This window comes from Salvelinus alpinus, chromosome 8 (assembly GCF_045679555.1).
Source record: "Salvelinus alpinus chromosome 8, SLU_Salpinus.1, whole genome shotgun sequence".
In the NCBI taxonomy this organism is placed as follows: domain Eukaryota; kingdom Metazoa; phylum Chordata; class Actinopteri; order Salmoniformes; family Salmonidae; genus Salvelinus; species Salvelinus alpinus.
The window spans coordinates 42,145,354-42,173,094 of record NC_092093.1 but is presented as its reverse complement, the minus strand read 5'-3'; the positions used below and the strand labels follow the sequence as shown (position 1 = coordinate 42,173,094).

The following is a 27,741-nucleotide window of genomic DNA, read 5'->3' as shown; positions in this document are numbered from 1 at the left end:
AGTTAGGGGAACATTCTATAACGTCAAACAAAAACACACACAGAACATGGTTACTATGTTCTCAGAATATCCCATATTAAGGTTCTAGACACGTTTCATGGGAACGTTGCAAGAACATTCACGTATCCAGTTTTCTGAGGGTTAGGAGAATATTCCATCAACATCCCACTAAAGATACACAGAACACGGTTGCCATGTTCTCAGAACATAATGAATGAAAAGTTTCGCTTAACACCTCAAGCCTAGTTACCGTTGCCGAGGCAATCAAGGCCCTGATTGGCGAACCACTGATCCATTCATAGCTCTTTGTCTGTTGGCAAGGTTAGGGACACTCACACAAACAGTGTGTAAGTGTTTTCATCTTACATATTTGACAGACTTTGACATACATGGTTACATTGTGCATGTGTGTTTATACAGTATTTATTGTCCTCGCCGGGGATTTGAACGATACTCCCATCTTCCTGCTACTCCACCATGTCCGTGTCATCTATCGGTTAATCTGACTATTCTCATCATGGATTTGATTTGATATACTTATTTCAGCAATGTAAGGGCTTTCGGTATAGTTGTCTAATGTTGGTGGGGCATGTTAACCTGTTTTAAAACACTCCTGAATCACTATGATCGATACAAGTTGTTCTTGAGTGTACTTTTAACAGAGCTGAGATTTATTTGCAATCACCCTATTGTTTACAGCCTTCCACCTATCCAGTTGTTTCAGATCTACACTAGTGCCTAGGGAGGAAGGGGTTGGGTTTATTCTGGACAGAACTATACTGGTCCAATAAGCACATGTCCTAGAGATATCCCTTATTGTTTCCATCTATCCAGTTGTTTCAGATCTACACTAGTGTCTAGGGAGGAAGGGGTAGAGTTTATTCTGGACAGAGCCTAACTATACTGGTCCAATAAGCACATGTCCTAGAGATATCCCTTATTGTTTCCATCTATCCAGTTGTTTCAGATCTACACTAGTGTCTAGGGAGGAAGGGGTAGAGTTTATTCTGGACAGAGCCTAACTATACTGGTCCAATAAGCACATGTCCTAGAGATATCCCTTATTGTTTCCATCTATCCAGTTGTTTCAGATCTACACTAGTGTCTAGGGAGGAAGGGGTAGGGTTTATTCTGGACAGAGCCTAACTATACTGGTCCAATAAGCACATGTCCTAGAGATATCCCTTATTGGGCAGTGGTTAGGGAGTTCATCATTGCTGATGGTGGCCTTTGTTCAAGACACGCTAGGGCAGTCCCCCTACTCTGATATTCTTAGCAAAATATGTTAATGGGATTATTTGGCAACAGTTACAACACACCTATCTGATCTAATTAAAATGAGTTTCTCATTGAAATATAGGAATCTGTAGGATTTCCCCTTGAGCACAAATTATGACCACATTTACGCTACCTCATAAATGATCAGTATTTATTAGTTCTATATAGCTGAGCAACCTAAAGAGAACTCGATCAACTTTTTGAAATCTATACCATTTAGAACAAACGTGTCATTGAGAAACACATTTGAATTAGAACGGATAGTTGTGCTGTAAGGATATTCTATTGCTAAGAATGTGAGAGTAGGGTGACTCCCCGACCGGGTTTCGAAGCCAGGCCACCAGCACCAAATGACGTACGCCCTAACCACTGTCCCAATAAGGGATTTTTCTTTTGCGCATGTGCTTATTGGGCCAGAAGAGTTAGGCCCTGTCCAGAAAACCCCCAATTTCTCCTCCCTAGGAACTTACTGAAACAAGTTGATAGGTGTAAGCAATCGGGTGAATGCAGTTTGAAGTAAATCTCAGCTCTGTTAAAAGTACACTCAAGAAAACTATTTAATTGATCATAGTGATTCAGGAGCTCTTTAAAAACAAGTTAACATGCCTCACCAACATCAGACAACTATAGTGAAAGCCCAGTGATGAGAAAAGTCAGATTAAACGATACCTGACATGAACATGTTGGTGTGGCGGGAAGATCTGAGTATTGTCAACCAAGAGGTTGTGCGTTCACAAGGACGTGTTGAATAATAATTACTGTATAAATGAACGTGTCAAATATGTAAGTAAAAAACACTATGTTAAAGCACTGTGTGAGGGTATCCCTAACCTTGCCTACAGACATAGAGCTATGCCTGGATGAGTGGCTCACCAATCAGGGCCTTGATTAGATTGACAACAGCAGCAAGGTGTGACAACATTTTCTTTCTGGGGGGGAAGTTTCTTAGCGACCATCAGCTGACGTCCTGACAATTGATACATCGAAATGTTCCTGCGACGTTCCCATGAACGTGTCTAGAACATTCATATCTTATGTTCTGAGAACATGGCAACCATGCTCTGTGTATGTTTGGTGGGACGTTGATGGAATATTCTCCTCCCTCAGAAAACTGGACACATGAATGTTCTTGCAATGTTCGCATGAAGTGTGTCTAGAACATTACTATTGGATATTCTGAGAACAAATCAACATTTGCTTTATTAGATCAAGCATTTTTTATTTTTAATAAATTGTTTGCTAGTAAGTGGCTGAATTAATAAGGTGATGGGGCATCATATTTTGTTAGCTTTCTGCCGTGTTCGAGAACTCAAAGCCCTTTGGATGGGTTATCTGTAGGATATCTTGATTTCCTTGTGTTTTTTTCTACTCTCCGTTCTCAGTCCGTCTGCTCCTCCCCCATCTTCTCCGAGCAGAGCAGGAAGACTCCACACAGACACACCGTGCACACATGCTGCTCCAGAGCCAGGACTGTTCTTCCTTCAGACAAGCACGCATTCAAACGTTGTTCATTTGCACAATGTCTCTTGTTCACATTTGCTTGTAAATATCCAAACTCCTCAAAAATGACATGCGGTAGCCCCTACCTATATATGTATACATTTATGACCTGGATTGTCTGTCTTTACAATTATTTTATTTTCCGTTTGTGTTCATTGGCATATTTACCTAACAGGCTCCACGGAAACTCGCTATTAATTGCATTCTGGTAATAGATGCCCAATGGGCTTTTTTTTGTTGACACACCCCCTTGTGTACTAAACCGGAAATACCGTTAATCCCAAGATAAGAAAAGGACGGTGTGACGATATGGAAATCTGGATATCGCCCAACCCTAATGACAACCGTCTTCTGGTAGATGAAAAGTCTTTCTCAAAAACCTTCTCAGTTAAATGCTTACTACAAAGTAGCCTATGCTTACCTGCAGTTGCGATGCGTCTACCTCTCTCAAAGAGTGCAATGTGTGAAGTCAGAACATCTGCTGTCTCAGCCACTGCCTGTCACCAAGGGAGTACCCCAAGGCTCGATCCTAGGTCCCATGCTCTTCTCAATTTCCATCCACAACATAGCTCAGCTGAGTCTTATACTCAGCTGGCCCCTCCCCGGATTTTTGTGTTAAACACTCTACAACAAAGCTTTCTGAATGTCCAACAAGCTCTATGCCCTTAACCTTGTTCTGAACACCTCTACAAAAGGTCACGTGGCTCCCGCCTCCTCCACCGTTGAGCCTACTATCTCTGAGGGTTTAGAGTTTGAGGTAGTCACCTCATACAAGTACTGCAAGTATGGCTTGATGGTACACTGTCCTTTTCTCAGCACATTTCAAAGCTGCAGGCTAAGGTTAAATCTAGACTTGGTATCGTAATTGCTCCTCTTTCACCCCAGCTGCCAAACTAACCCTGATTCATATGACCATCCTATCCATGCTATATTATGGAGACATATTTTATAGATCGGCAGGTAAAGGTGCTCTCGAGCAGCTAGATGGTATTTACCATTCGGCCATCAAATTTGCCACCAATGCTCCTTATAGGACACATCACTGCACTCTATACTCCTGTTTAAACTGTCCATCTCTGTATACCTGGCGCAAGACCCACTGGTTGTTGCTTATTTTTAAATCCCTCTCAGGCCTCACTTCCCCCTATCTGAGATACCTACTGCAGCCCTCATCCTCCACATACAACACCCATTCTGCCAGTCACATTATGTTAAAGGTCCCCAAAGCACACACATCCCTGGGTCGCTCCTCTTTTCAGTTCGCTGCAGCTAGCGACTAGAACGAGCTGCAAAAAACACTCAACCTGGACAGTTTTATCTCCATCTCTACATTCAAAGACTCAATCATGGACTCATTTACCGACACTTGTGGCTGCTTCACGTGATGTATCGTTGATTCTACCTTCTCGCCCTTCGTGCTGTTGTCGGTGCCAAACAATGTTTGTACCATGTTTGTCCTGCTGCCATCTTGTGTTGCTCCCATGTTGTTGTCATGTTGTGTTGCTACCATGCTGTGTTATAATGTGTTGCGCCATGTTGTGTTGTTGTCTTAGGTCTCTGTTTATTAAGTGTTGTGCCGTCTCTCTTGTCGGGATGTGTGTTTTGTCCTACATAAATGTATTTGTTTTTTATTCCAGCCCCTGAGCCCGCAGGAGGCATTGTGCCTCTTGGTAGGCCGTCATTGTAAATAATAATTTGTGCTTAATTGACTTGCCTAGTTAAATTTAGTAAAAACATGTGGGGCAGGTGGGGTAGAGCCTCACCAATATCCAGGAGATTTGCATGTAATTTCTGTTATTTCATGTCACAGTAATTGTAAGGAGGCGACGCAGGAGATGAGAAAGCAGGTGAAGGTTTAATAGCTGACGAACATGAAATGGAACAGCGTCTGGACAGGAACACATAACAAACACGGTACGGAATAATGCGGTCACAGGGAACACAACCAAGGAACAGACAGATATACAGGGGGTAATCCAGGTGAGTGCAATGAGCGCAGCTGACAGTAATATACAGTATCATCTCAGTTAGCAAACAATTTAATAATATATTTTTTTTTAATGCTTGATCTAATAAAGCAAAAGTTGATTTGTAAAAAATATTTAGTAAGATTAAAGTTCTGGCCTAGAACCCCCGCCCCCCCCCCCCCCAAAAAAACTGTTACTAATTTTAGGCCCAAAAGCTAATTCTGCCCTATGGTTAACAACTCCGATTAATACCGATTGTAGGTTAGTCGAACAAGAAGTCATGTCTGTATATATGAGAAAAAACAACACATATTTAGAATTACCTCACCAGGACAGAAGAACAGGCACTCAATGAACTAATGAAACACTCATCTTTGGTTATCAAACCTGCAAACCTGCAGGGGGGTTACTGTGGTCGTTTTAGACTATAAAGAATACAATGAGGAGATTCAGAGAGAACTCAGTAATGAATGTTTCTGTGGAAAACTGAGTGTTGATCCCACACAGGTGTTCTAAATGAATATTAGCTCAAATCTGGAGCAAGCCCTAATTAAGCAAGCTTATCTCAAAACCTGAATATGAATATACATCTGTATACATCTGGCCCTTCTTTGGACACTGTGTTAACAAACCTCCAAACGAGCATCAACGCCATACAACACTCCTTCCGTGGCCTCCAACTGCTCTTAAATGCTAGTAAAACGAAATGCATCCTCTTCAACCAATCGCTGCCCGCACCCGCCCGACTAGCATCATTACTCTGGATGGTTCTGACTTAGAATATGTCGACAACTATAAATACCTAGGTGTCTGGTAAACTCTCCTTCCAGACTCACATTAAGCATCTCCAATTCAAAATTAAATCTAGAATCGGCTTCCTATTTCGCAACTAAGCCTCCTTCACTCATGCTGCCAAAAATATCCTCGTAAAACTGACTATCCTACCGATCCTTGATTTCGGAGATGTCATTTACAAAATAGCTTCCAACACTCTATTCGGCAAACTGGATGTAGTCTATCACAATGCCATCCGTTTTGCCACCAAAGCCCCATCACTGCGACCTGTATGCTCTCGTTGGCTGGTCCTCTCTACATATTCGTCGCCAAACCCACTGGCTCCAGGTCATCTATAAGTCTTTGCTAGGTAAAGCTCCGCCTTATCTCAGCTCAATGGTCACCATAGCATCACCCACCCGTAGCACGAGCTCCAGCAGTTATATTTCACTGGTCATCCCCAAAGCCAATACCTATTTTGGCCGCCTTTCCTTCCAGTTCTCTGCTGCCAATGCTGTACACAGCCCATCTGTAAGTAGCCCATCGAACCAACTATCTACCTCATCCCGATATTTGTTTTTCTGCTCTTTTGCACACCAGTATTTCTACTTGCACATCCTCATCTGCACATATATCACTCCAGTGTAAATGGCTAAATTGTAATTACTTCGCCACTATTGGCCTATTTATTGCCTTACCACCTTACTTCATTTGCACACAATGTATACAGATTTTTCTATTGTGTTATTGACTGTACGTTTGTTTATCCCGTGTGTAACTCTGTTGTTTTTGTCGCACTGCTTTGCTTTATCTTGGCCAGGTCGCAGTTGTAAATGAGAACTTGTTCTCAACTGGCCTACCTGGTTAAATAAAGGTGAAATATATATATTTTTTTAAATACATTTTCCTTCCCATGTGTCATAGGTCCATGCCTGTATATTTTGCATAAATTACACAAACCTAAAATACAAGAAGGCAATTATCCAGGCAGACCAGTAGTTGCATGAATAAGTTCACTGCTAGAGCCATTGTCAAACTTTTTAGACTCCTTCATAAAATCTCATGTGCAATCATTGCCATCATATGTGAAAGAATTTATAACCAAGATCTCACCAATAACGGATTAATAGAATTCTGGTCACATTAGATGTCGAGAGTCTGTACTCCAGCATTCCCTACACGGTGGGTCTGGCAACCCTAGCTCACTACCTAAGAAAAAGACATACGAATGAATACCGACCAACAAACTTTATTTTAGAGCCGGCTGAATATGTTTTGACGTATAACTATTTCAGGTTTGATGATGAATACTACCTCCAAACGAATGGAACTTTGACGGGCTCCACGTTCGCTCTGAGCTATGCTAACCTACATGTGGGTCTCAGAATTGTCTTTTTGTTAACAATGAAAATGAAAATGCATTATTGAATAGGATCCTGAAGCGATATCGATATATAGACCATTGTTTTGTATACGGTGAGGAATGGGAGAAGATTTTTTGACATTACACACCTGAGCCATTAAAAAGAAGACTTCCAAGAAGGCAGTGTTTCAGGTTGTGCCGTTTACTGTATGCCACTCCACAGAGGACTATCCAGAAAAAGCAGCAGAGATGCACAATAGCTTTCTAACATGAGGCTCTTAAAGGGGAATGTCACCTCGTTTTTTTGTCTTGCTCATCAAGAAATGCTGGCGGCCATGACAGGAGCCAAACGTGAGTTGGCTTGGGGGTGTGGTTTGACGTGGGTGTTTCTCGGGTGTCACCTTTGCACATTTTGCTACAAGGCTTTGGGAAAATCACCCTGGACGAATGTCAATACCAGCAGATGACCATTATTTCATGACCTTTGTCACTGTACTAGAGAAGGATAAATGTCTATAAAGTAAGTGTGTATGGAGGGAAGGGCAGTTACCTGTAGTGCTGTGGACATGTAACAATGCAAGTCATCCTCCAGTGGGAGTGTCCCTAAAAGGGTGGGTCTGTGGTGGGACGGGCCCTGCTGGGGTTGGAGGGGGCCACTCCTGCCGTAGAAAGCCGACTGGACGGTGATGGTGGTGCGGGGCGGGCAGCGGACCGACAGGAAGTCGCCGTCGCCCGCCTGCTCGGTGTAGTTCCTCAACACTTTGGACAGGTAACCTAGGAGATGAGAAAAACACCATGTTTACCGACGTTTACCACGAAAACAGCAGCACACCTACATCCATCTACAGATAATGGAGCCGGAGGGGATGGCTCCTTACCAACTGTGCTATTTTATTTGTTTTCGCACTGTTTGTAATGTATTTTGTACATAATGTTGCTGCTGCCGTCTCTTATGACCGAAAAGAGCTCCTGGATATCAGAAAAGCGATTACTCAACTCGAACTGGACAAAGATTTTTTCTTTAATGAGTCTGACTTGAAGGATATACTGCTTCCCTGAGACCAGGCCCAAATAGCCGTCATTCACGTAAAGAAAAGACGGAAATACAGGAGGCAGAGATCGGGGTGCCTTGTGAGAATTCGTCGGCGAGTGAGTAACTCGCCTCTACCATCCGTTCTATTGGCCAACATACAATCATTGGAGAATAAACTGGATGATCTCCGTTCAAGACTGTCCCACCAACGGGACATACATTTTTTAAATATCTTATGTTTCACCGAGTCGTGGCTGAACGACGACACAGATAATATAGAGCTGGCTGGGTTTTCCGTGCATCGGCAGGACAGATCAGCTACATCTGGTAAGATGAGGGGTGGATGTGTGTCTATTTGTCAATAACAGCTTATGCGCAATGTTTAATATTAAAGAAGTCTCAAGGTATTGCTCGCCTGAGGTAGAGTACCTCATGATAAACTGTAGATCACACTGTCTACCAAGAGAGTTCTCATCTATATTATTCGTAGCCGTCTATTTACCACCACAAACCGATGCTGGCACTAAGACCGCACTCAATGAGCTGTATATGGCCATAAGTAAACAAGAAAATGCTCATCAAGAAGTGGCTCTCCTCGTAGCCGGGAACTTTAATGCAGGCAAAGTTAAATCCATTTTACCTCATTTCTACCACTATGTAACATGTGCCTTCAGAGGAGAAAAAAAAACTTTAGACCACATTTACTCCACACACCGAGATGCATACAAAACCCCCTCACCCTCCATTTGGAAACTCTGACCATAATTCTATCCTGCTGATTCCTGCTAACAAGAAAACTTAAGCAGGAAGTACCAGTGACTCGCTCAATACGGAAATGACGCACGTGGATGCTACGCTACAGGACTGTTTTGCTAACACAGACTGGAATATGTTCCGGTACTCATCCAACGGCATTGAGGAGTATACCACCTCAATCACCAGCTTCATCAATAAGTGAATCGATGACGTTGTCCCCACGAAGACCGTGCGTACATATCCCAACCAACATGCGCATCGAGCTAAAGGTTAGAGCTGCTGCTTTCAAGGAGCGGGACACTAATCTGGACACTTATAAGAAATTCCGCTATGCCCTCAGATGAACCATCAAATCAGGCAAATCATTAATACAGGACTAAGATTGAATGCTACTACTTTGACAGCTTTGGCGCTCGTCGGATATGTCAGGGCTTGCAAACTATTAAGGACTACAAAGGAAAACACAGCCGCAAGCTGTCCAGTGAGCTAAATGCATTTTATGCTCACTTCAAGGCAAGAAACACTGATGCATGCAAGAGAGCACCAGCTGTTCCAGACGACTGTGATCACGCTCTCCGTAGCCAATGTGAGCAAGACCTTTAAACAGGTCAACATTCACAAGGCCGCAGGGCCAGACGGATTACCAGGACGTGTACTCGGAGCATGCGCGGAGCGACTGGCAAGTGACTTCACTGACATTTTCAACTTCTCCCTGACCAAGTCTGTAATACCTACATGTTTCAAGCAGACCACCATAGTCCCCGTGCCCAAGAACGCGAAGGTAACCTGCCTAAATGACTACTGAGCCGTAGCACTCACGTCGGCAGCCATGAAGTGCTTTGAAAGGCTGGTCATGACTCACATTAACACCATCATCCAAGAAACCCTAGACCCATTAACATCAGCGGGGCTGTAGTGGAGCGGGTCGAGAGTTCCTTGGTCCTCATATCACCAACAAACTATCATGGCCCAAACACACCAAGACAGTCCTGAAGAGAACACGACAAAACCTTTCCCCCTCAGGAGACTTGGCATGGGTCTCCAGATCCTCAAAAGATTCTATAGCTGCACCACCGAGAGTATACTGACCGGTTGCATCACCGCCCGCCACTACAGAGGGTAATGCGTACGGCCCAGTACATCACTGGGGCAAAGCTTCCTGCCATCCAGGACCTACAGTGCCTTTGGACAGTATTCAGACCCCTTGACTTTTTCCACATTTTGTTACGTTACAGCCTTATTCTAAAATCTATTAAATATAACATTTTGCTCAGCAATCTACACACACTACCCCATAATGGCAAAGTGAAAATAGGTTTTTTGAAATGTTTGCAAATTTATATAAGAAAACTAAAAATAAACACATTTACATAAGTATTCAGACCCTTTGCTATGAGACTTGAAATTGAGCTCAGGTGCATCCCATTTCCATTGATCATCCTTGAGATGTTTCTACAAGATATTTCTTTCTTGCACACTCATCTTCTGCGCATCTATCACTCCAGTGTTTAATTGCTATATTGTAAGTTGCACTGCTTTGCTTTATCTTGGCCAGGTTGCAGTTGTAAATGAGAACGTGTTCTCAACTAGCCTACCTGGTTAAATAAAGGTGAAATACAAAAATAAAAAACAACTTGACCTGTGGTGAATTCAATTGATTGGACATGATTTGGAAAGGCACACACCTGTCTATATAAGATCCCACAGTTGACAGTGCATGTCATAGCAAAAACCAAGCCATGAGGTGGAAGGAATTGTCCATAGAGCTCCGGGACAGGATTGTGTCGAGGCACAGATCTGGGGAAGGGTACCAAAACATTTCTGCAGCATTGAAGATCCTCAAGAATACAGTGGCCTCCATCATTCTTAAATGGAAGAAGTTTGGAACCACCAAGACTCTTCCTAGAGCTGGCCACCCGGCGAAACTGAGCAATCAGGGTAGAAGGGCCTTGGTCAGGGAGGTGAGAAAGAACCTGATGGTCACTCTGACAGAGCTCCAGAGATCCTCTGTGGAGATGGGAGAATCTTGCAGAAAGACAATCATCTCTGCAGCACTCCCCCCCTTGTTTTGACACTGCTGCTACTAGCTGTTTATTATCTACTGTATGCATAGTCACTTTACCCCTACCTACATGTACAAATTACCTCGACTAACCTGTACCCCGCAGACTTACTCGGTAACGGTACCCCCTCGTTATTGTTTTTTTTGTGTCACTTTTTATTTGATTTTGTACTTTAGTTTACTTAGTAAATATTTTCTTAACTCTATCTCTTGAACTGCATTGTTGGTTAAGAGCTTGTAAGTAAGAATTTCACGGGAAGGTCTACACCTGTTGTATGTGGCAAATACAATTCTATTTGAGTACATCAACCCAATAATTTTCTTCTGCAGCGGTGTCAGAGTTACTGGGGGTGGTGGTGTCTTCCTGTGGCATACATCTATATATCAAAAATATAAACTCAACATGCAACAATTTCAAAGATTTTACTGAGTTAAAGTTCAGTCAATTGAAAATAAATTCATTAGGCCCTAATCTTTGGATTTCACATGACTGGGAATACAAATATGCATCTGTTGGTCACAGATTCATAAAAAAAAGGTAGGGGTGTGAGTCCGAAAACCAGTCCGTATCTGGTATGACCACTATTTGCCTCATGCAGTGCGACACATCTCCTTTGCATAGAGTTCATCAGGCTGTTGATTGTGGTCTGTGGAATATTGTCCCAGTCCTCTTCAATGCGCCTCAGGATCTCATCATGCTATCTCTGTGTATTCAAATTGCCGTCTATAAAATGCAATTGTGTTCGTTGCCCATAGCTTATGCCTGCCCATACCATAACCCAACCGCCACCATGGGGCACTCTGTTCACAATGTTGACATCAGCAAACCGCTCGCCCACAAGACGCTGTATGCCATCTGCATTGTACAGTTGAAACTGGGATTCATGCGTGAGGAGCACACTTCTCCAGCGTGCCAGTGGCCATCGAAGGTGAGCATTTGCCCACTGAAGTTGATAACGATGCAGAACTGCAGTCAAGTCAAGACCCTGGTGAGGGCGACAAGCACGCAGACGAGCTTCCCTGAGATGGTTTCTGACAATTTGTGCAGACATTCTTCGGTGGTGCAAACCCACAGCTTTATCAGCTGTCCGGGTGGCTAGTATCAGACGATCCCGTACGTGAAGAAGCTGGATGTGGAGGTCGTGGGTCGCGTTGGTTACACATGGTCTGCGGTTGTGAGGCCGGTTGGATCTTTTACTGACAAATTCTCTAAAATGACATTGGATGCGGCTTCTGGGAGAGAAATTAACATTAGATTCTCTGACAACTCTGGTGGGAATTCCTGCAGTTAGCGTGCCAACTGCACGCTCCCTCAAAACTTGAGACATCTTGTCACGCTGTATAATGTCAGGAGACAGGCGTAGGAATACGTAATAGGGTTTTTTATTTCTCCACCCAAAATAAAGTACGTCATGAAAACGACGGGGACGAAGCCCAAAACAAACACGTATACATATAACACAGAGATGTACCCAAACAAAAGAGCGAGGTGTAAACCTCTAAATAATACACGGGACGAGGCCCGTAATAACAAGCGCGCATTAACACGTAGCCCGACAGCCGATACAACAGGAACCAACGGACATGAGACAATAATCCACAAGGACAATGGGGAACAGAGAGCACATATATACACATCCTAATTAGTGGGTATGGGAACCAGGTGTGCGTAATGAGACAAGACAGTCCGGGGTTGGTGGTAATGAATCTAGTTCAATGACGCCTAGAAGGCTGGTGACGTAGACCTCTGGAGCTGGTGAACGGAATGAGCAGCAGTACAGGGGGAATCCGTGACACATCTGTGGCATTGTGTTGTATGACAAAATATTACATTTTTAGAGTAGACTTTTATTGTACCTAGAAAAAGGTGCACCTGTGTAATGATCATGCTGTTTAGTCAGCTTCTTGATATGAAACAAATGTCAGGTGGATGGATTAGCTTGGCAAAGGAGAAATGCTCACTAACAGGGATGTAAACACATTTGTGCACAAAATTTGAAGGAAATATGCTTTCTGTGTTCATGGAAAATGTCTGGAATCTTTTATTTCAGCTCATGAAACATGGGACCAACACTTTATATGTTGCGTTCATATTTTTGTTCAGTGTACATTATATAACATACACTGTGTACAAAACATTAAGGTCACCTTCGTAATATTGTGTTACTGTCACGCCTGCTCCCGCTTCCCATCAATTGGCTGGATGTCCTTTGGGTGGTGGACCATTCTTGATACACACAGGAAACTGTTGAGCGTGAAAAACCCAGCAGCGTTGCAGTTCTTGACACACTCAAACCAGCGCGCCTGGCACCTACTACCATACCCAGTTCAAAGGCACTTCAATATTTTGTCGTGCCCATTCACCCTCTGAATGGCACACATACACAATCCATGTCTCAATTGTCTCAAGGCTTAACAATCCTTCTTTAAAATCCTTAAGAGTCTATCTAAGTAACATAACAAAAAAATCCCCATCAATTTAAGATAGCATGGGCTGTGTCTCAATCCAGAAAATCCGCCTATGTTGGCCTTCTGTATCTGTGGTGGAAGGTGGCTGAGCTACAGCAGTGTTTGTCAGACCATAAGACATCCCGAAAATGTAAAACCTTATTCCTTATGATTTATTTTTGGACTTTCTTTTTTGCCATTTAGGAATGTGTTACTCAAAACGTTTCTACGGGCTATAGTAGTAAAGGCTATATTCAATATTTTATGGAAAAAAATATGTATAGCTATTTTTTTGATAGCTAAAGGGGTCCTAAAATTCAAAAACAAATAGCTAAATGATCCATTGTATTAACATTACCAACAATTCCATATGTTAGCTTGGGTACCCCATCCCCCCAACGGCTTAGACTTTTAGAGGTTATTGTCCCCTCCCCTCTATCTACACTGATTGAAATGGATTTAACAGGTGACATCAATAAGTGATAATTGCTTTCACCTGGATTTACCTGGCCAGTCTAAGTCATAGAAAGAGCAGGTGTTCCCAATGTTTTGTACACTCATACATTATATAACAACATTCATTTTTTAGAATAAAAGCAGTGGTGGTGCGCCACTGCTAAATGCATATAGGGCATACAGTAATCAACCCTTTATTGGCATTCCAGGTTGTCTTGATTGAAGAAGCACTGCGCATTTCAGCAGATTGCTATATCATGTCAATGCACAATATTCCCCGAGATGCTAATCCCTTTTCCAGGCGTTGTGAGATATGATCGTGTGCACGCGACTGCATTAAATACAATCTGGAATGCGCCCAAAGTTTAAAATCATACTACGAACAAAGATACTCAATGAACATGAGATAATTCACTGCAAACAAAGATACTCAATGAACATGAGATAATTCACTGCAAACAAAGATACTCAATGAACATGAGATAATTCACTGCAAACAAAGATACTCAATGAACATGAGATAATTCACTGCAAACAAAGATACTCAATGAACATGAGATAATTCACTGCAAACAAAGCTTATCTGAATAGGAAACCCTTCACTCCTCCATCTTATTCCCCAGGAAGTTCAAACGGACAAAGCCATGGGTGTTGCACCCTGAAATACTTTAATTAAGAACTGTGTGGCACGCTGCTACAGTTCTCTCAGTCAACTGGCATAAAAGAGTAACAGAAAACATCCTGGAGTATAGGGCAATCAGCATTGCCGATGAGATACTCACGCACCCAAGTACACACACACAAACACAGCGTGCCAAGCTTAGCTTTGTCTCGCCTGGGCTGGACCACCTTGGAAGAAACACTCTCCTTTAATATAATCCCTCATTTCATTGTGATGATGTCATATGGAGAGAGCTAGCGTGTAACGTTTAGCATGTTGTCTTACAGTGGTTCCTCCTTTAAAAGTTGTGTCAGACTGCAGAATTCTATGGTACATTATTTAATTGTCAGCCATTTTTACCTTTATTTAACTAGGCAAGTCAGTTAAGAACAAATTCTTATTTTCAATGACAGCCTAGGAACAGTGGGTTAATTGCCTTGTTCAAAGGCAGAACGACATATTTTTTACCTTGTAAGCTCGGGGATTTGATCTTGCAACCTTTCGGTTTCTAGTCCAACACTCTAACCGCCCCAGTTAGTTCTAGTTTGACCACCAGAGGACATCTTTGAGAAGCATTTGATAGTCTTCAATATTAACATTACTAGAAAATTTACATTTTTTTTTGTAAGAACATAGTATATGGGATTGATTTGAAGAAATGTAGCTTAATTAATTTGATTAATATTATGGTGTTTCTATTCCAAGAAAAACAAAAACGAAACCCTCTGGGTTTCCGTTAGGACGGAACGGAAAATATGGCGCCATACAAAGTGACGGTCGGGAGTAGGCTACAGTATTAAGAGCATAAGAGCATTGAAGTATTCAAAACTAATATCTAAGAGGCATTTTTCGTTAGGGTAAATCTGATCTGTGAGAATATCTAAGGGGCTTTGATATCATTCTAAATTCATTAATAATAATACTAATAATAGCTTTGTTTAAAAAATAACAATAGTTTGGAGATTATTTTGTTTTAATTTAACCTAGAGTGAGCGAGAAAAAGGCCATTCTTGAACATGGGGTGAGACATTCTCACTAATTTGTAACTAAAAGCAGTTTGTTATTTAGAATGATTTATTTCTGTTTTTAGAGAGAGAGAAACCAAAAGCCGCCTCATGGGTCTCCTGGTGGCAGCCAGCACGGGTATCGAACCAGCATCTCTAGCAACTCAGTTTGCACTGCAATGCAATGTCTTAGACCATTGCGCCACTGGGGAAGCCCCATTCACAAAGTTTTAAATGCTGATCAATTGCCTTGCACAAAGTATCAAACTACAGAAAGGTGTTGGTAAGCATATATTGTCCTGCTAATAGCCCATAATAGGCTATTATAATACTGTACATGGTGTCCAGGTCAGGATAACCAAAATATTTCTTTATTAAAGACTATCAGAAAGAATGTTGGTACTTATTTATTTTTATCCAAAGCCATGAATGAATGAGTCACTCAGCTTTATGTAGGTGCCGGGCTATATGACTGTGCCATCAATTTGATTACTTAGCAGACATCACTTGCTTTTATAATCAGTCAACACATATATCTTAAGAATATCATAGAATATAATTGAAAATGTTCGTTTCTCCATGCTTGTCTCAGAGCTGCACGAAACGGTGCGGAAATAGTTTACCAGAGCGGGTAGGCTATATATAACAATATTTTGGAGAGTATTTTGTTTTCAAAAAAACTAAAGTGAGCGATTGTAATCTGAATAAAGGCCAAAATAATATTTATGAAGCCCAAAATATTTATTTATGTTTTTAGAGGGAGAGAAACCAAGGACATCCAGGCCAGCCAAACCCTCCCCTAACACGGATGATGCTGGGCCCATTGTGCACCGCCCTATGGGACACCCAATCACGGTCAGATGTGATACAGCCTGGATTTGAACCAGGGACTGTAGTGATTCCTCTTGCACTGCGCCGCAGTGCCTTAGACCACAGCGCCACGATCAATATGACCAATATATATTGTCCTGCTAATAGCCCATCATAGAAACGTTGTTTGCAGACATATTTGGCTAAGGTGTATGTAAACTTCCGACTTCAACCGTAAATGACATGACAAAGACACTAGAGAGGGGGACCATACGTTGGATCAGGACTAACAAGCTGCTTTTGTGAAATGGAAGGACACTAGGTAAGTAACCATGCTCACCACACAGCATAAGGCATTTAATAACAACCATGTCTCAAGGAGGGTGAAAAAGGAATTATGTCTCCATTTCTGTGAAGGATTACAATGCCAGCATGGGGGCTGCCGACCTATCTGATGCTCTGATAGGCTACTACCAGGTCCTCTGCAAGACCAGGAAGTGGTATAAGACTTTTTTGTTTACCACTTTGTGGACATTGCTACCTTAAATGCTTTCATTCCCCACAAGCAGATGGCCAAAGCATAAGGTCAAACACCTCTCTCCCAGTTGGCCTTCCGAGAGCAGCGGGTGTTGGAAATGGCTGAATTGGGGGCCCAAAGCAACCTCACAACCATCACAAGACCCCCCACACAAAGTGAGCACCACTATCCAACACACATGACAAAAGACAAAAGGAAGAACTGCAAGCACTGCACAAAACACAGGGGGGAAAAAGTGAAATGACAGATCTTCTGTCCGAAACGCCAGTTCGCTTTTTTTTGTCCCAGGCAGAGAGAGACTGCTTCAAAGACTATCATGACATGCACACGCTACGGTGAAGGTGCCACCTGGGATGTAAACGGACACGAATGCCATTTGTAAATAGTTCCGCTTATTTTTATTTTTGCACCTTTTCTTAGCGAAGGACACGTGTGTAACCAAGTGTGTGTTTTTTTTTTATAAACAGTTTATTTGTATGAGGGACCAATACATTGGGTTGAAAAAAACACGTGGATATCCCCTGTATGTCCCCCGACACCACCACAACGTTTGAGAGAGGTTGGTGTTGTAGAAATGTTGTTTTATAGTGAACAACAACTTTTTGGCACATCCAGTGTGCAAAAACAGTGCAATTATCACATTCTGACACTTCGGAGAGGTGGAAATCAATCAATCAAATGTATTTCTAAAGCTCTTTTTACATCCGCCGACGTCACAAAGTCCTGTACAGAAAGAGGTTGATATGGTAGAAATTGTTTTTACACTGAACGAATAGCATTTAGGGATTGCAAATATGTAATAGTACTTGAATGATCTAATTTACAGACATAGTCCACTTTGGAGAGGTTTAGGGACATCACTTACTAAAACATCTGCCCGTTTCTAGTTAGGTCTATCAACCCCATTTTTTTATTCTGAAATTGTTAACATGTTGCGGAAGCCATCTGATGTGTTTCTAGCTATGGGAATCAATAATTCACATATAGCTTCTCAATGAAAGATGACTTTCAAAATAAAAATATAAATTATTTTGTGTGTGCTTGATCTTGTGTATTCTGAACTATGTCATTCCTATCTATCTTCTGATCATTTCCTCATAATCTCCCAGATGTCTTCCTTCCAAATATACCAAGTTTTTGCATGTCAGAATCATGTAATTACACATGAATAGCAGTTACTTTTGGGTATGTCTATTTAGGTGGAAATCTACATTTTTCCATTACATTTAATTAAGAGTTATTTTTTCATGAGTATGGCCTTATTTCTATTATAGCAAATTGGATCACTGTCATTCATATTCCATTCACCCAGCTCAATGTAACATGAATATGTTTAGGCTACTACATGAAACCAAAATGTTCCCTATTACCCATCATGAGGTTGCTACAATCAAACCTATGAATAAAAGTTTACAATGTGGGTGGACACAGGTCGGGAGAAAAAGTTGAAGTGACAGACAGTGACACATTCAATGCTGCCTTGCACACTCTTGCCTGAATCTAACTGATCTAGAGTGTAATCATTAGTCCAACAGTTGCAAACTAAAGTTTCTATTGGACAAATTCAGGCATGTTTATCCCCGTCTCGTTCTGTTTGTTTCCATTTAAGGAACGTTTTTCCAACAGAATCTGCGGAATGAATACACCCCAATCATGCATAAACACGGTTCACTTTCATAGCAGCCACCTTGCATTCCTTCTCGCATCCATGCGCTCTCCTCCTCTCACCTTTTCCCTTCGCTTGTGGAATTCAATGCACAACACACCAGGCGAAAAAATCTTTCAAAGTCAAACCATAACAAAACCGCTACACACAGCCTACATCGTTGTCACCATAGCTAAACTATTGTCAACCCGTTCCAATCATGTAGTAATGTTAGTGTACAGTCAGTAAGCAGTTTAGCACTTACACTGGCGGGCCCCGTGGCAATACATTAGTAAAACCAAAAGATTACCTTGACTTGGAAGAGTTCTAGTGTTGTGTTGGATAATCATAGCCAGCTAGCTAACATAGCATCCCTCTGTTTGAGCAGTGTTTGAGTAGGCTAAACTAGCTAGCTGCATTTGCTAGCTAAGTGAATCTGCAAGTGAAAAAAAATGACACTCCATCTCTCTCTTGCTTCTCCTTCATTTTGGAAGAAATTAATTAGTTAACTGTTCAACTATTGTCTTTGTTTCTCTGAGTTAACTACTCACAAAATGTTATGCACTGCAGAGCTAGCTAACTGTAGCTTATGCTTTCAGTACTAGATTCATTCTCTGATCCTTTGATTGGGTGGACAACATGTCAATTCATGCTGCTAGGTTGGAGGATGTCCTCCGGACGTTGTCATAATTACTGTTTAAGTCTATGGAAGGGGGTGATAAGCGTGAGCCTCCTAGGTTTTGTATTGAAGTCAATGTACCCAGAGGAGGACGGAAGATAGCTGTCCTCCAGCTACACCATTGTGCTACCCTACAGTGCTGTTGAGGCAACTGTAGACCTTCATTGCAAAACCGTGTGTTTTAATCAATAATTTGGTGATTTGTGAATATATTTAACTAACTTTTAAAAATTGTTTTATAGTTTTTATTTTTATGAAACTCACTGAAGAGGATGGTCCTCCCTTTCCTCCCCTGAGGAGCCTCCACTGAGAGACACAAATAATAAATACACAGAGGAAATTATGGCAGAGACATTATGTACAAAAAATACACAGTCCATGAGGTGGCTGCTATCCACTGCAGCGCCATCTTCCAACAAGCCTGACAGACGACTGCCTTCACTTAACCATCTCAAAAAACATTGCTCCGGGCCTAGAATACCACAACACCAAGCTAACGCTAAAAGCGCTAGCCTAGTGTCATTGGCTGTTAGCCTCCAGTCATATCTGAAGAACAGACTCTGCATATGAGGCTCTCTGAGGCTAGGCTTGAGATAAAGCCCTCGCTAACCTGCGCTAGCGCTAAGTTCGCTAACCCTGAATCCTTGTCTCCGCCGATAACCTCTTTGTTAGCATTAGTGGGTCTATTCTCAGACTCAGTAGCTAGGTTTATATTCGATTGGCAAAAGATTGTCATGCAAATATACATTTCCCCGCCAGAGATGTTTCCATCAAATTGACTTGTTGCAGATAAAAGGCTGTTCGTGATGAGTAGTGCACATAAAAATACCTTTTGCAGTTAAATTCCCATGTACCAAATAAATGTTTTTAATGGGTTTCCATTGCATTTTTAACTATTGATAGTTTTCTAACAACAAAAATGGTGTTATATAGTGAGTGTGCCCACTCTGGTGTTGGCAAATGTGCTCTAACCAACAGCACAGCCCTCACGTTGTTGACTAGAGCGTACGCATAGCCTACATGATGAGATTATTATGGACAAAATAGCAAGATTATTTCTTATTTGTCAAATGGCAGCCAAGTATTGATGATCATGTCACCAGAATAACACCCTCAATATCTATTGGAAAGGAGCACCAAGCTCATCACTTTGCACTTTCACCACCCTGTGAAGTTCATCACAGCTTATTTAGTCTGTAGCCTAACAAACGGCATGCTTTCCCGACGGGTATGACTCCAAGATGACTTCTATACGATGGTTATTATATCAATATTTCCACAAACATTTCTTGCATAATTAATTATACCGACACAAAAAGATCCCACCTTGTCTAGCATATTTTGTTTTGTTGACATTTGGAAAGTTAACTGAAAAATGTTGTTTCCATCAGGCCTGTCCTTACATTTTTTTTATCCGACATTTACTTTACTCGCATAAAAAGGTTGGAAACCTGGTTAGCCAACCAAGAAGTTAGCCAACCACCATGTTTTGAACTGTATTCCGTATTTTTAAGTGTATAAAAACAGCGCAGCGCAGCCTATTTGAAAACTTTTTATGTTATTAGTGTTATTTCACTTGACACGTGCCTGTTAGGTGAAACCCCACAGGCCTAGCATGTCTCTTTTAATCTTTAATCCTAAAGCTAATTCCGGTGTTCGCCAGCATTTTCTGGCATTTCTATTGACATATTCCTGTCATTGTGAGGCACCGGCCTGTCAGTCAGTCAGTCAGTTAGTCCGTCCGTCAGGAGAACTGAACCCCATCACAAAGCACCGGCACCATTAACATTCCTGCCTGCGAGAAGGAGAGTGCAGATAAAGGAGCGAGCATTTCCTTCCTTCCTTCTTTCACCTCTGTCTTTTTTACTCCTTTTTTCCCCAGAACTATTCAGACAAATGATTGACAGCTGGCAGTGGACCATTCAGGACAAAAGTCCTCAAGATAAACTTATGTGTCCCAAATGGCACCCCATTCCCTGTAACGCGCACTAGTTCTGACCAGGGCTCATCGGGCTCTGGTCAAAAGTACCCTATTCCTGCACTTTACAGGGAATAGGGTGCCATTTGGGACTGAGACAGACTTCGTCATATGGGAGAGGGGAAGTGCTTTCACTAGTGACTTTCGCAATACAGGCCCGGTGCGATAATGTTTGAAACCAACGTTCCACTTTACTTGAACCCATCGACCATAAGGACTTACCAATGACGTAACAGATGTAATTTACCGTCGTGCCTGTTCATGTCAGCTTATAACAAATTACTTTAAAACAAAGTGTTACAAAAACGCATAAGAGCCTGCGCAGACTTTATCCAAAACAAGGAGACTTGTTAGTATCATTTTAAAGCCGTAAGCCATCTCTTGGTTCAAAACTGACAGTATCAGCTAAGAAGAATTGCAACTTTGATTCGGCTAGCTGAACATGTCAGGTTCCCACTGCTGAGTGCTTTGCAAACATTACAGGAACATTAGAGGAGGTACGAACTATCCCCATACACAGTGACGCACACACAATCATCTCTTACCATTACCATGGTTACCTCTTAACGGTGCAGTAGCTCCACGGAGATTGGTCATGGAACTCTCCTAGCTCAAAATAACAGGTCAACATTGGGACATAAACAGACAACAGTGGAGCCTCTGATCTTTCACTGTCTTATTGATTGCCTTACCTGTGTACCTTTTCAAGTGCACTTGAAATTAAACCAAGAACATTTCACTTAAGCTTTTAACTATAACAGTAGGCTACTTTGAAGGGATTGCCATAATCAAGGGCTAGATGTTTGCAGTCAGATATAGCAGGGTTTGCCTTGACGATTTCATTGATCATAAAAATGCAGAGTGAAGTTAGCTTGGTGTGAATAGCACGCAGTGTTTCTTTGGCACACAGTAAGCTTAATGCGTGGACACACACACACACACACAGGCCAGCTGGCATAGCCCTGCCCGCTGCAGAGAGAGTAAGGGTGAACTTGGCATTCCCCATGACAGGACCACACACACAAACAACAACACGACCAGCTCGGACGGCAACCTTACTGCTAGCATGCATTTGTACTGGCCTTTAACCAAAGCTAACGTGTCAAATCATTACAGCTCTGAAGTTCACAAGCAACGTTATTCAATTCAAAATGTTGGGTAGATATTTCAACACTATACGGCAATCGTGAATGTCGGACTGAAAACGTTTGAGGCTGCTTTGAGACACAGCTCGTTATAGCCACGTTAACAATCTCATCACATCACTGTTTTCACAAGACAGCGCAGTGGTATCGAGACTGGTTTAGCGTGCGCAAACTGGTAAGCAGAGGACTTGATCTGTTTTCAAGATAATTAAACGTAGGCACACATGCACGAATGTAATACACAAGCAGGTACTAAGGGCATATGTATGAGGCATGACAACACAACCAGCCCTCAAAACAGCTGCTGTAGAGATGCAGCTTCCACTTTATACACCGTGTTATAACACCCAAGTCATGCGATAAGAATCGGCCTGCCAGACAGTTTTATGGAATGTCCAGACCTCGGAGGTAATTGTGCTTCCACCCCCGTCATGTGATCTTCTACCCCCCGTCAGCCTATCAAAAAGCTGGAAACCGGAGGACCTGAGGCCCGACGGCAATTAGTTCCTCATTTGCGGTCATGTGATGGTCTCGTGGCCTGACCCCGGCGTTGGAGTCGGTCAGGTAGGACGTAGATTAGGGATGGGCTGCTGTGTTGTTGTCAACACCCTCACACGTGGATTTCCTGTGCAGGACTCACTGATTAGATAAAGGCCTGCCGTAGGTCAAAGAGATGTGGGATCCAGGCTTTCCACATGGTTCAGCAGAGAGAGAGAGAGATGCATTAAATGTTGAGTTAATATGTATGTGCTAATGTAATAAACTCTCATGATCAACTATACATAATAAAAAAAGGAGGCGTACTGTGGTCAGAACCCTGGCTCTGACCATAGTACGCTGAGGTGTGTCAGGTACCAGCAGGAATGCACAGAGAGGTATGCTCTCAGGTACACTACATGAGCAAATGTATGTGGACACCTGCTCGTCGAACATCTCATTCCAAAATCACGGGCATTAATATGGAGTTGGTACCCCCCTTTGCTTCTATAAAAGCCTCCACTCTTCTGGGAAGGCTTTCCACTAGATGTTGGAACATTGCTGCGGGGACTTGCTTCCATTCAGCCACAAGAGCATTGATGAGGTCGGGCACTGCCGTTGGGAGATTAGGCTTGGCTCGCAGTCGGCGTTCCAATTCATCCCAAAGGTGTTCGATGGTGTTGAAGTCAGGGCTCTGTGCATGCCAGTCTCAAGTTCTTCCACACCGATCGCAACAAAACATTTCTGTAAGGGGCCTCGCTTTGTGCATGGGGGCATTGTCATGCTGAAACAGGAAAGGGCCTTCCCCAAACTGTTGCCACAAAGTTGGAAGCAAAGAATTGTCTGGAGTGTCCCTTCACTGGAACTAAGTAGGCTTTGCCCAAACAATGAAAAACAGCCCCAGACCATTATTCCTCCTCCACCAAACTTTACAGTTGGCACTATGCATTGGGGCAGGTAGCGTTCTCCTGGCATCCGCCAAAACCAGATTCCTCCGTCGGACTGCCATATGGTGAAGCGTGATTCATCACTCCAGAGAATGCGTTTCCACTGCTCCAGAGGCGAATGGTGGAGATCTTTACACCACTCCAGCCGATGCTTGGCATTGCGCATGGTGATCTTCGGCTTGTGTGGGGCTGCTCTGCCATGGAAACCCATTTCATGAAGCTCCCAACGAACAGTTTTTGTGCTGATGTTGCTTCCAGAGGCAGTTTGGAACTCGATAGTGAGTGTTGCAACCGAGGACAGATTTTTAAAATATTGTAATTTTTTACAGATGATTCTTCAGCCCTCGGTGGTCCCGTTCTGTGAGCTTGTGTGGCCTACCACTTCACAGCTGAGCCGTTGTTGCTCCTAGACGTTTGCATTTCACAATAATAGCACTTACAGTTGACCGGGGCAGCTCTAGCAGGGCAGAAATTTGAAGAACTGACTTGTTGGAAAGGTTGCATCCTATGACGGTACCACGTTGAAAGTCAGTAAGGCCGTCATTGACAGTGATGCAAATGAATACAAATAGTAGAATGCCTTACTTTTATTTTGAAGGCTAACCGCAAAGTCCACTATTGTGGCTAATCCTTATTGTGGCTAGCTTCACATAGATGGGTCCGACCACCATTAATCAAATAAGAACTCTTATAAATGATGGTTATTTTAGATGATGACACCTAGCTATATAGTTAGCTAGCTAACTATAGCAATTGAAACAGATTATGTCGTGTTATTTGACGTGTATCTTTTTTGACACGCAAAGACCCAAACGGCGTTCCATAGAAATCCTGGTTGAGAATGAAACGACTGAACAAATGAACAACGAAACAGCACAGCAAGTAAGTGAAAGAAATAGGTTTTGATTATGTTTTACTGGTAAGTGGGACATACGTAAATGCAAACAAAATTTCTTTCTGGTCAGTGTGATGAGTGTGTGTAACCTTTTATTTAACTAAGCAAGTCAGTTGAGAACAAATTCTTATTTACAATGATGGCTTATCCCGGCCAAACCCGGACGACGCTGGGCCAATTGCGCCGCCCTATGGGACTCCCAATCACGACCAGATGTGATACAGCCTGGATTCGAAACCAGGGACTGTAGTGACGCCTCTTGCACTGAGATGCAGTGCCTTAGACCGCTGCGTCCGTGTGTGTGTGTGTGTGTGTGTTAACTATTTAACTGTACTAGAATGCTTAAAAGACCGCAAACATTTTAAATATCGGTATCGGGTTTTTTGGCAAGGAAAATATCGGCCAAAAATGTCATATCGGTGTATCACTACCCAATACCTTTCTGAATCATTTCAGCCACTTCAAACCATACTTCCTTCAGATTGACATACTCTCAAAGTACTGTCTGATTTGTAATAGACTCTCATGGCCCCAAATAAAAAAGTAAACATTGGCTGTTGATTGGGCTATGGCTTACCAATAACTATTTTTATGTCACTACAGTCTATAATCAAAAAGTAATCTAGAATCAGTTTCAATCTAGCAAATTATGGTATGGATATGAAAGCGTTTCTTATGTATTGCAGCTAATATTTTCTTTGCCTGTCCATTTATTTCTGCAGACAAGCTCCCAAACCCATTTATCAACACGATCATGCCGGAAACCGAAGACTCAATCCAATTCGCATACCGCCCCAACAGATCCACAGATGATGCAATCTCAATCGCACTCCCCACTGCTCTTTCCAACCGACGTGAGAATGCTGTTCATTGACCACAGCTCAGCGTTCAACACCATAGTGCCCACCAAGCTCATCACTAAGCTAAGGACCCTGGGACTGGCCACCTCCCACCGCAACTGGATCCTGGACATCCTGACCGGCCGCCCCCAGGTGGTAAGAGTAGGCAACAGCACATCTGCCACGCTGAACCTCAACGCTGGGGCCCCTCAGGGGTGCGTGCTTAGTCCCCTCCTGTACTCCCTGTTCACCCACGACTGCGCGGCCAAGCATGATTCCAACACCATCATTAAGTTTGCTGACGACACAACAGTGGTAGGCCCGATCACCGACAATGATGAAACAGCCTATAGGGAGGAGGTCAGAGACCTGACAGTGTGGTGCCAGGACAACAACCTCTCCCTCTATGTGAGCAAGACAAAGGAGCTGATCGTGGACTATTGGAAAAGGAGGGCCGAACAGGCCCCCATTCAAATTGACGGGGCTGAAGTGGAGCGGTTCGAGAGTTTCAAGTTCCTCGGTGTCCACATCACTATCATGGTCCAAACATACCAAGACAGCTGTGAAGAGGGCATGACAACACCTTTTCCCCCTTAGGAGACAATTTTTTGGGGGGCATGGGTCCCCAGATCCTCAAAAAGTTATACAGCTGCACCATCGAAACCATCCTGACCGGTTGTATCACCGACTGGTATGGCAACTGCTTGGCATCTGACCCTAAGGCACTACAGAGGGTAGTGCGTACGGCCCAGTATATCGCTGGGGCCAAGCTTCCTGCCATCCAGGACCTATATAATAGGCCGTGTCAGAGGAAGGCCCAAAAAAGTTGTCAAAGACCTCAGTCACCCAAGTCGTAGACTGTACTCTCTGCTACCGCACAGCAAGCGGTACCGGAGCGCCAAATCTAGGACCAAAAGGCTCCTCAGCAGCTTCTACCCCCAAGCCATAAGACTGCTGAACAACTAATCAAATGGCCACCCGGACTATTTACATTGACCCCCCACCCTTATTTTTACACTGCTACTCGCTGTTTATTATCTATGCATAGTCACTTCTCCCCTACCTACATGTACAAATGACCTCAACTAACTTGTACCCCTGCCCACTGACTCGGTACCGGTACCCCCTGAATATAGCCTCATTATTGTGCTACTGTTTATTTTAATTTATACTTTAGTTTTTTTAGTAAATCTTTTCTTAACTCTATTTCTTGAACTGCATTGTCGATTTAAGGGCTTGTAATTAAGAATTTACGGTAAGGTAAACCTGTTGTATTCGGCGCATGTGACAAATAAAATGTGATTTGATATGTGGCTTGTTAAAGCAAATGTAGGTGTGTCATAACAAAGGGGTTGAATACTTATTGATTCAAGATATTTCAGCTTTTCATTTTTTATTAATTTGTAAAAAAAAAACATAATTCCACATTATGGGTACCGTGTGTAGGCCAGTGACAATTTTTTTTTTTTATCCATTTAAAATTCTGTCTGTAACAAAACAAAATGTGGAAAAGTCCATGGGTGTGAACACTTTCCGAAGGTACTCTAAAGCGAACGGGCACTCAAAAGTGACAGACTAGTAGACCCTTGCTCTGTGGGTGGTGGCTTTGGGTAGCATGTTGTTGTGCAGAATGTTGCGAGTTCGAGCCTCGCTCGAGGCAGAACAGAATGTGTGTGTGCGCGCATATGTGTGGGCTTTGTGTGTAAACTTTAGACAAGGAGAGAACGTCCACCTGGGAGCCTGCTCGCTAAGCTTCTCCTGGGGCTCTGAAGGGGAACTTTAAAGCAACAAGCTGGAGATTGCCATTCAACCCCCAGTTTGTGCTTTTAATATCAGTTGGGGCTTGGAGATAGTATCTTTAAAGCCCCCCTCTCAGCACGCTAGAGGCTACTTACCGCTTAGCATCCTCGGGGGTGTTGAGGGAGTGTCCACAACTCCCCTCCTATCCGCCCTCCCCAAACACAAACAATGGTCTCCCCACTGACCTCTCGGCTAGCGCGTGCCTGTCCCGCTGACCCATGTGGGCAAGGGGACACTTTCACTCTGAGAGATGGGGGGGGGGAAGAGTTGATGAGGGGGCGGAGGGGCACGGGAGATAAACACACACGCTGACAGTCGCCATTCATCAATTTAATGCATTAACAGTTACAACCACATACCTTTTCGGAAGGTTCAAAAGCCCCGGCGGGAAGAAAGGGAGGAGAAGAGGAATTTCCATTCAAAAAGGGGGGAGTGGGTGGGCCCTGAAAGGGAGAGCTTTGCCTGGTTTAAACAGGCTTATCCGAAGGGCTGTTCACAGAGGAGAGAACAACACGTGGAGGGGCAGAGTAGCACCTCCGAGGGTTTAAAGAACAGGGGCTGAGGGAAGCCTATACACAGGCATGTTCAATAGGACTTAACCAGGGAGATCCCCACCCACAAAAGGCCTGTTGGAACAGTTAGCAGCTAGCCAACAAGAGTCTCTCTTATTGTTTGGCTCACTGGAG

General features: G+C 43.0%; 1 protein-coding gene across 1 annotated transcript in view; it reads right to left on the bottom strand.

The window, feature by feature from the left end:
* The window catches only part of LOC139583173 (protein eva-1 homolog A-like), a 168,791-nt gene that overhangs the window by 115,571 nt on the left and 25,479 nt on the right, over positions 1 to 27,741 (bottom strand). The window contains exon 2 of the mRNA XM_071413981.1: positions 7,433 to 7,656. Coding sequence (XP_071270082.1) covers positions 7,433 to 7,656 — 224 coding nt within the window. The remainder of the gene's footprint in view (positions 1 to 7,432; positions 7,657 to 27,741) is intronic.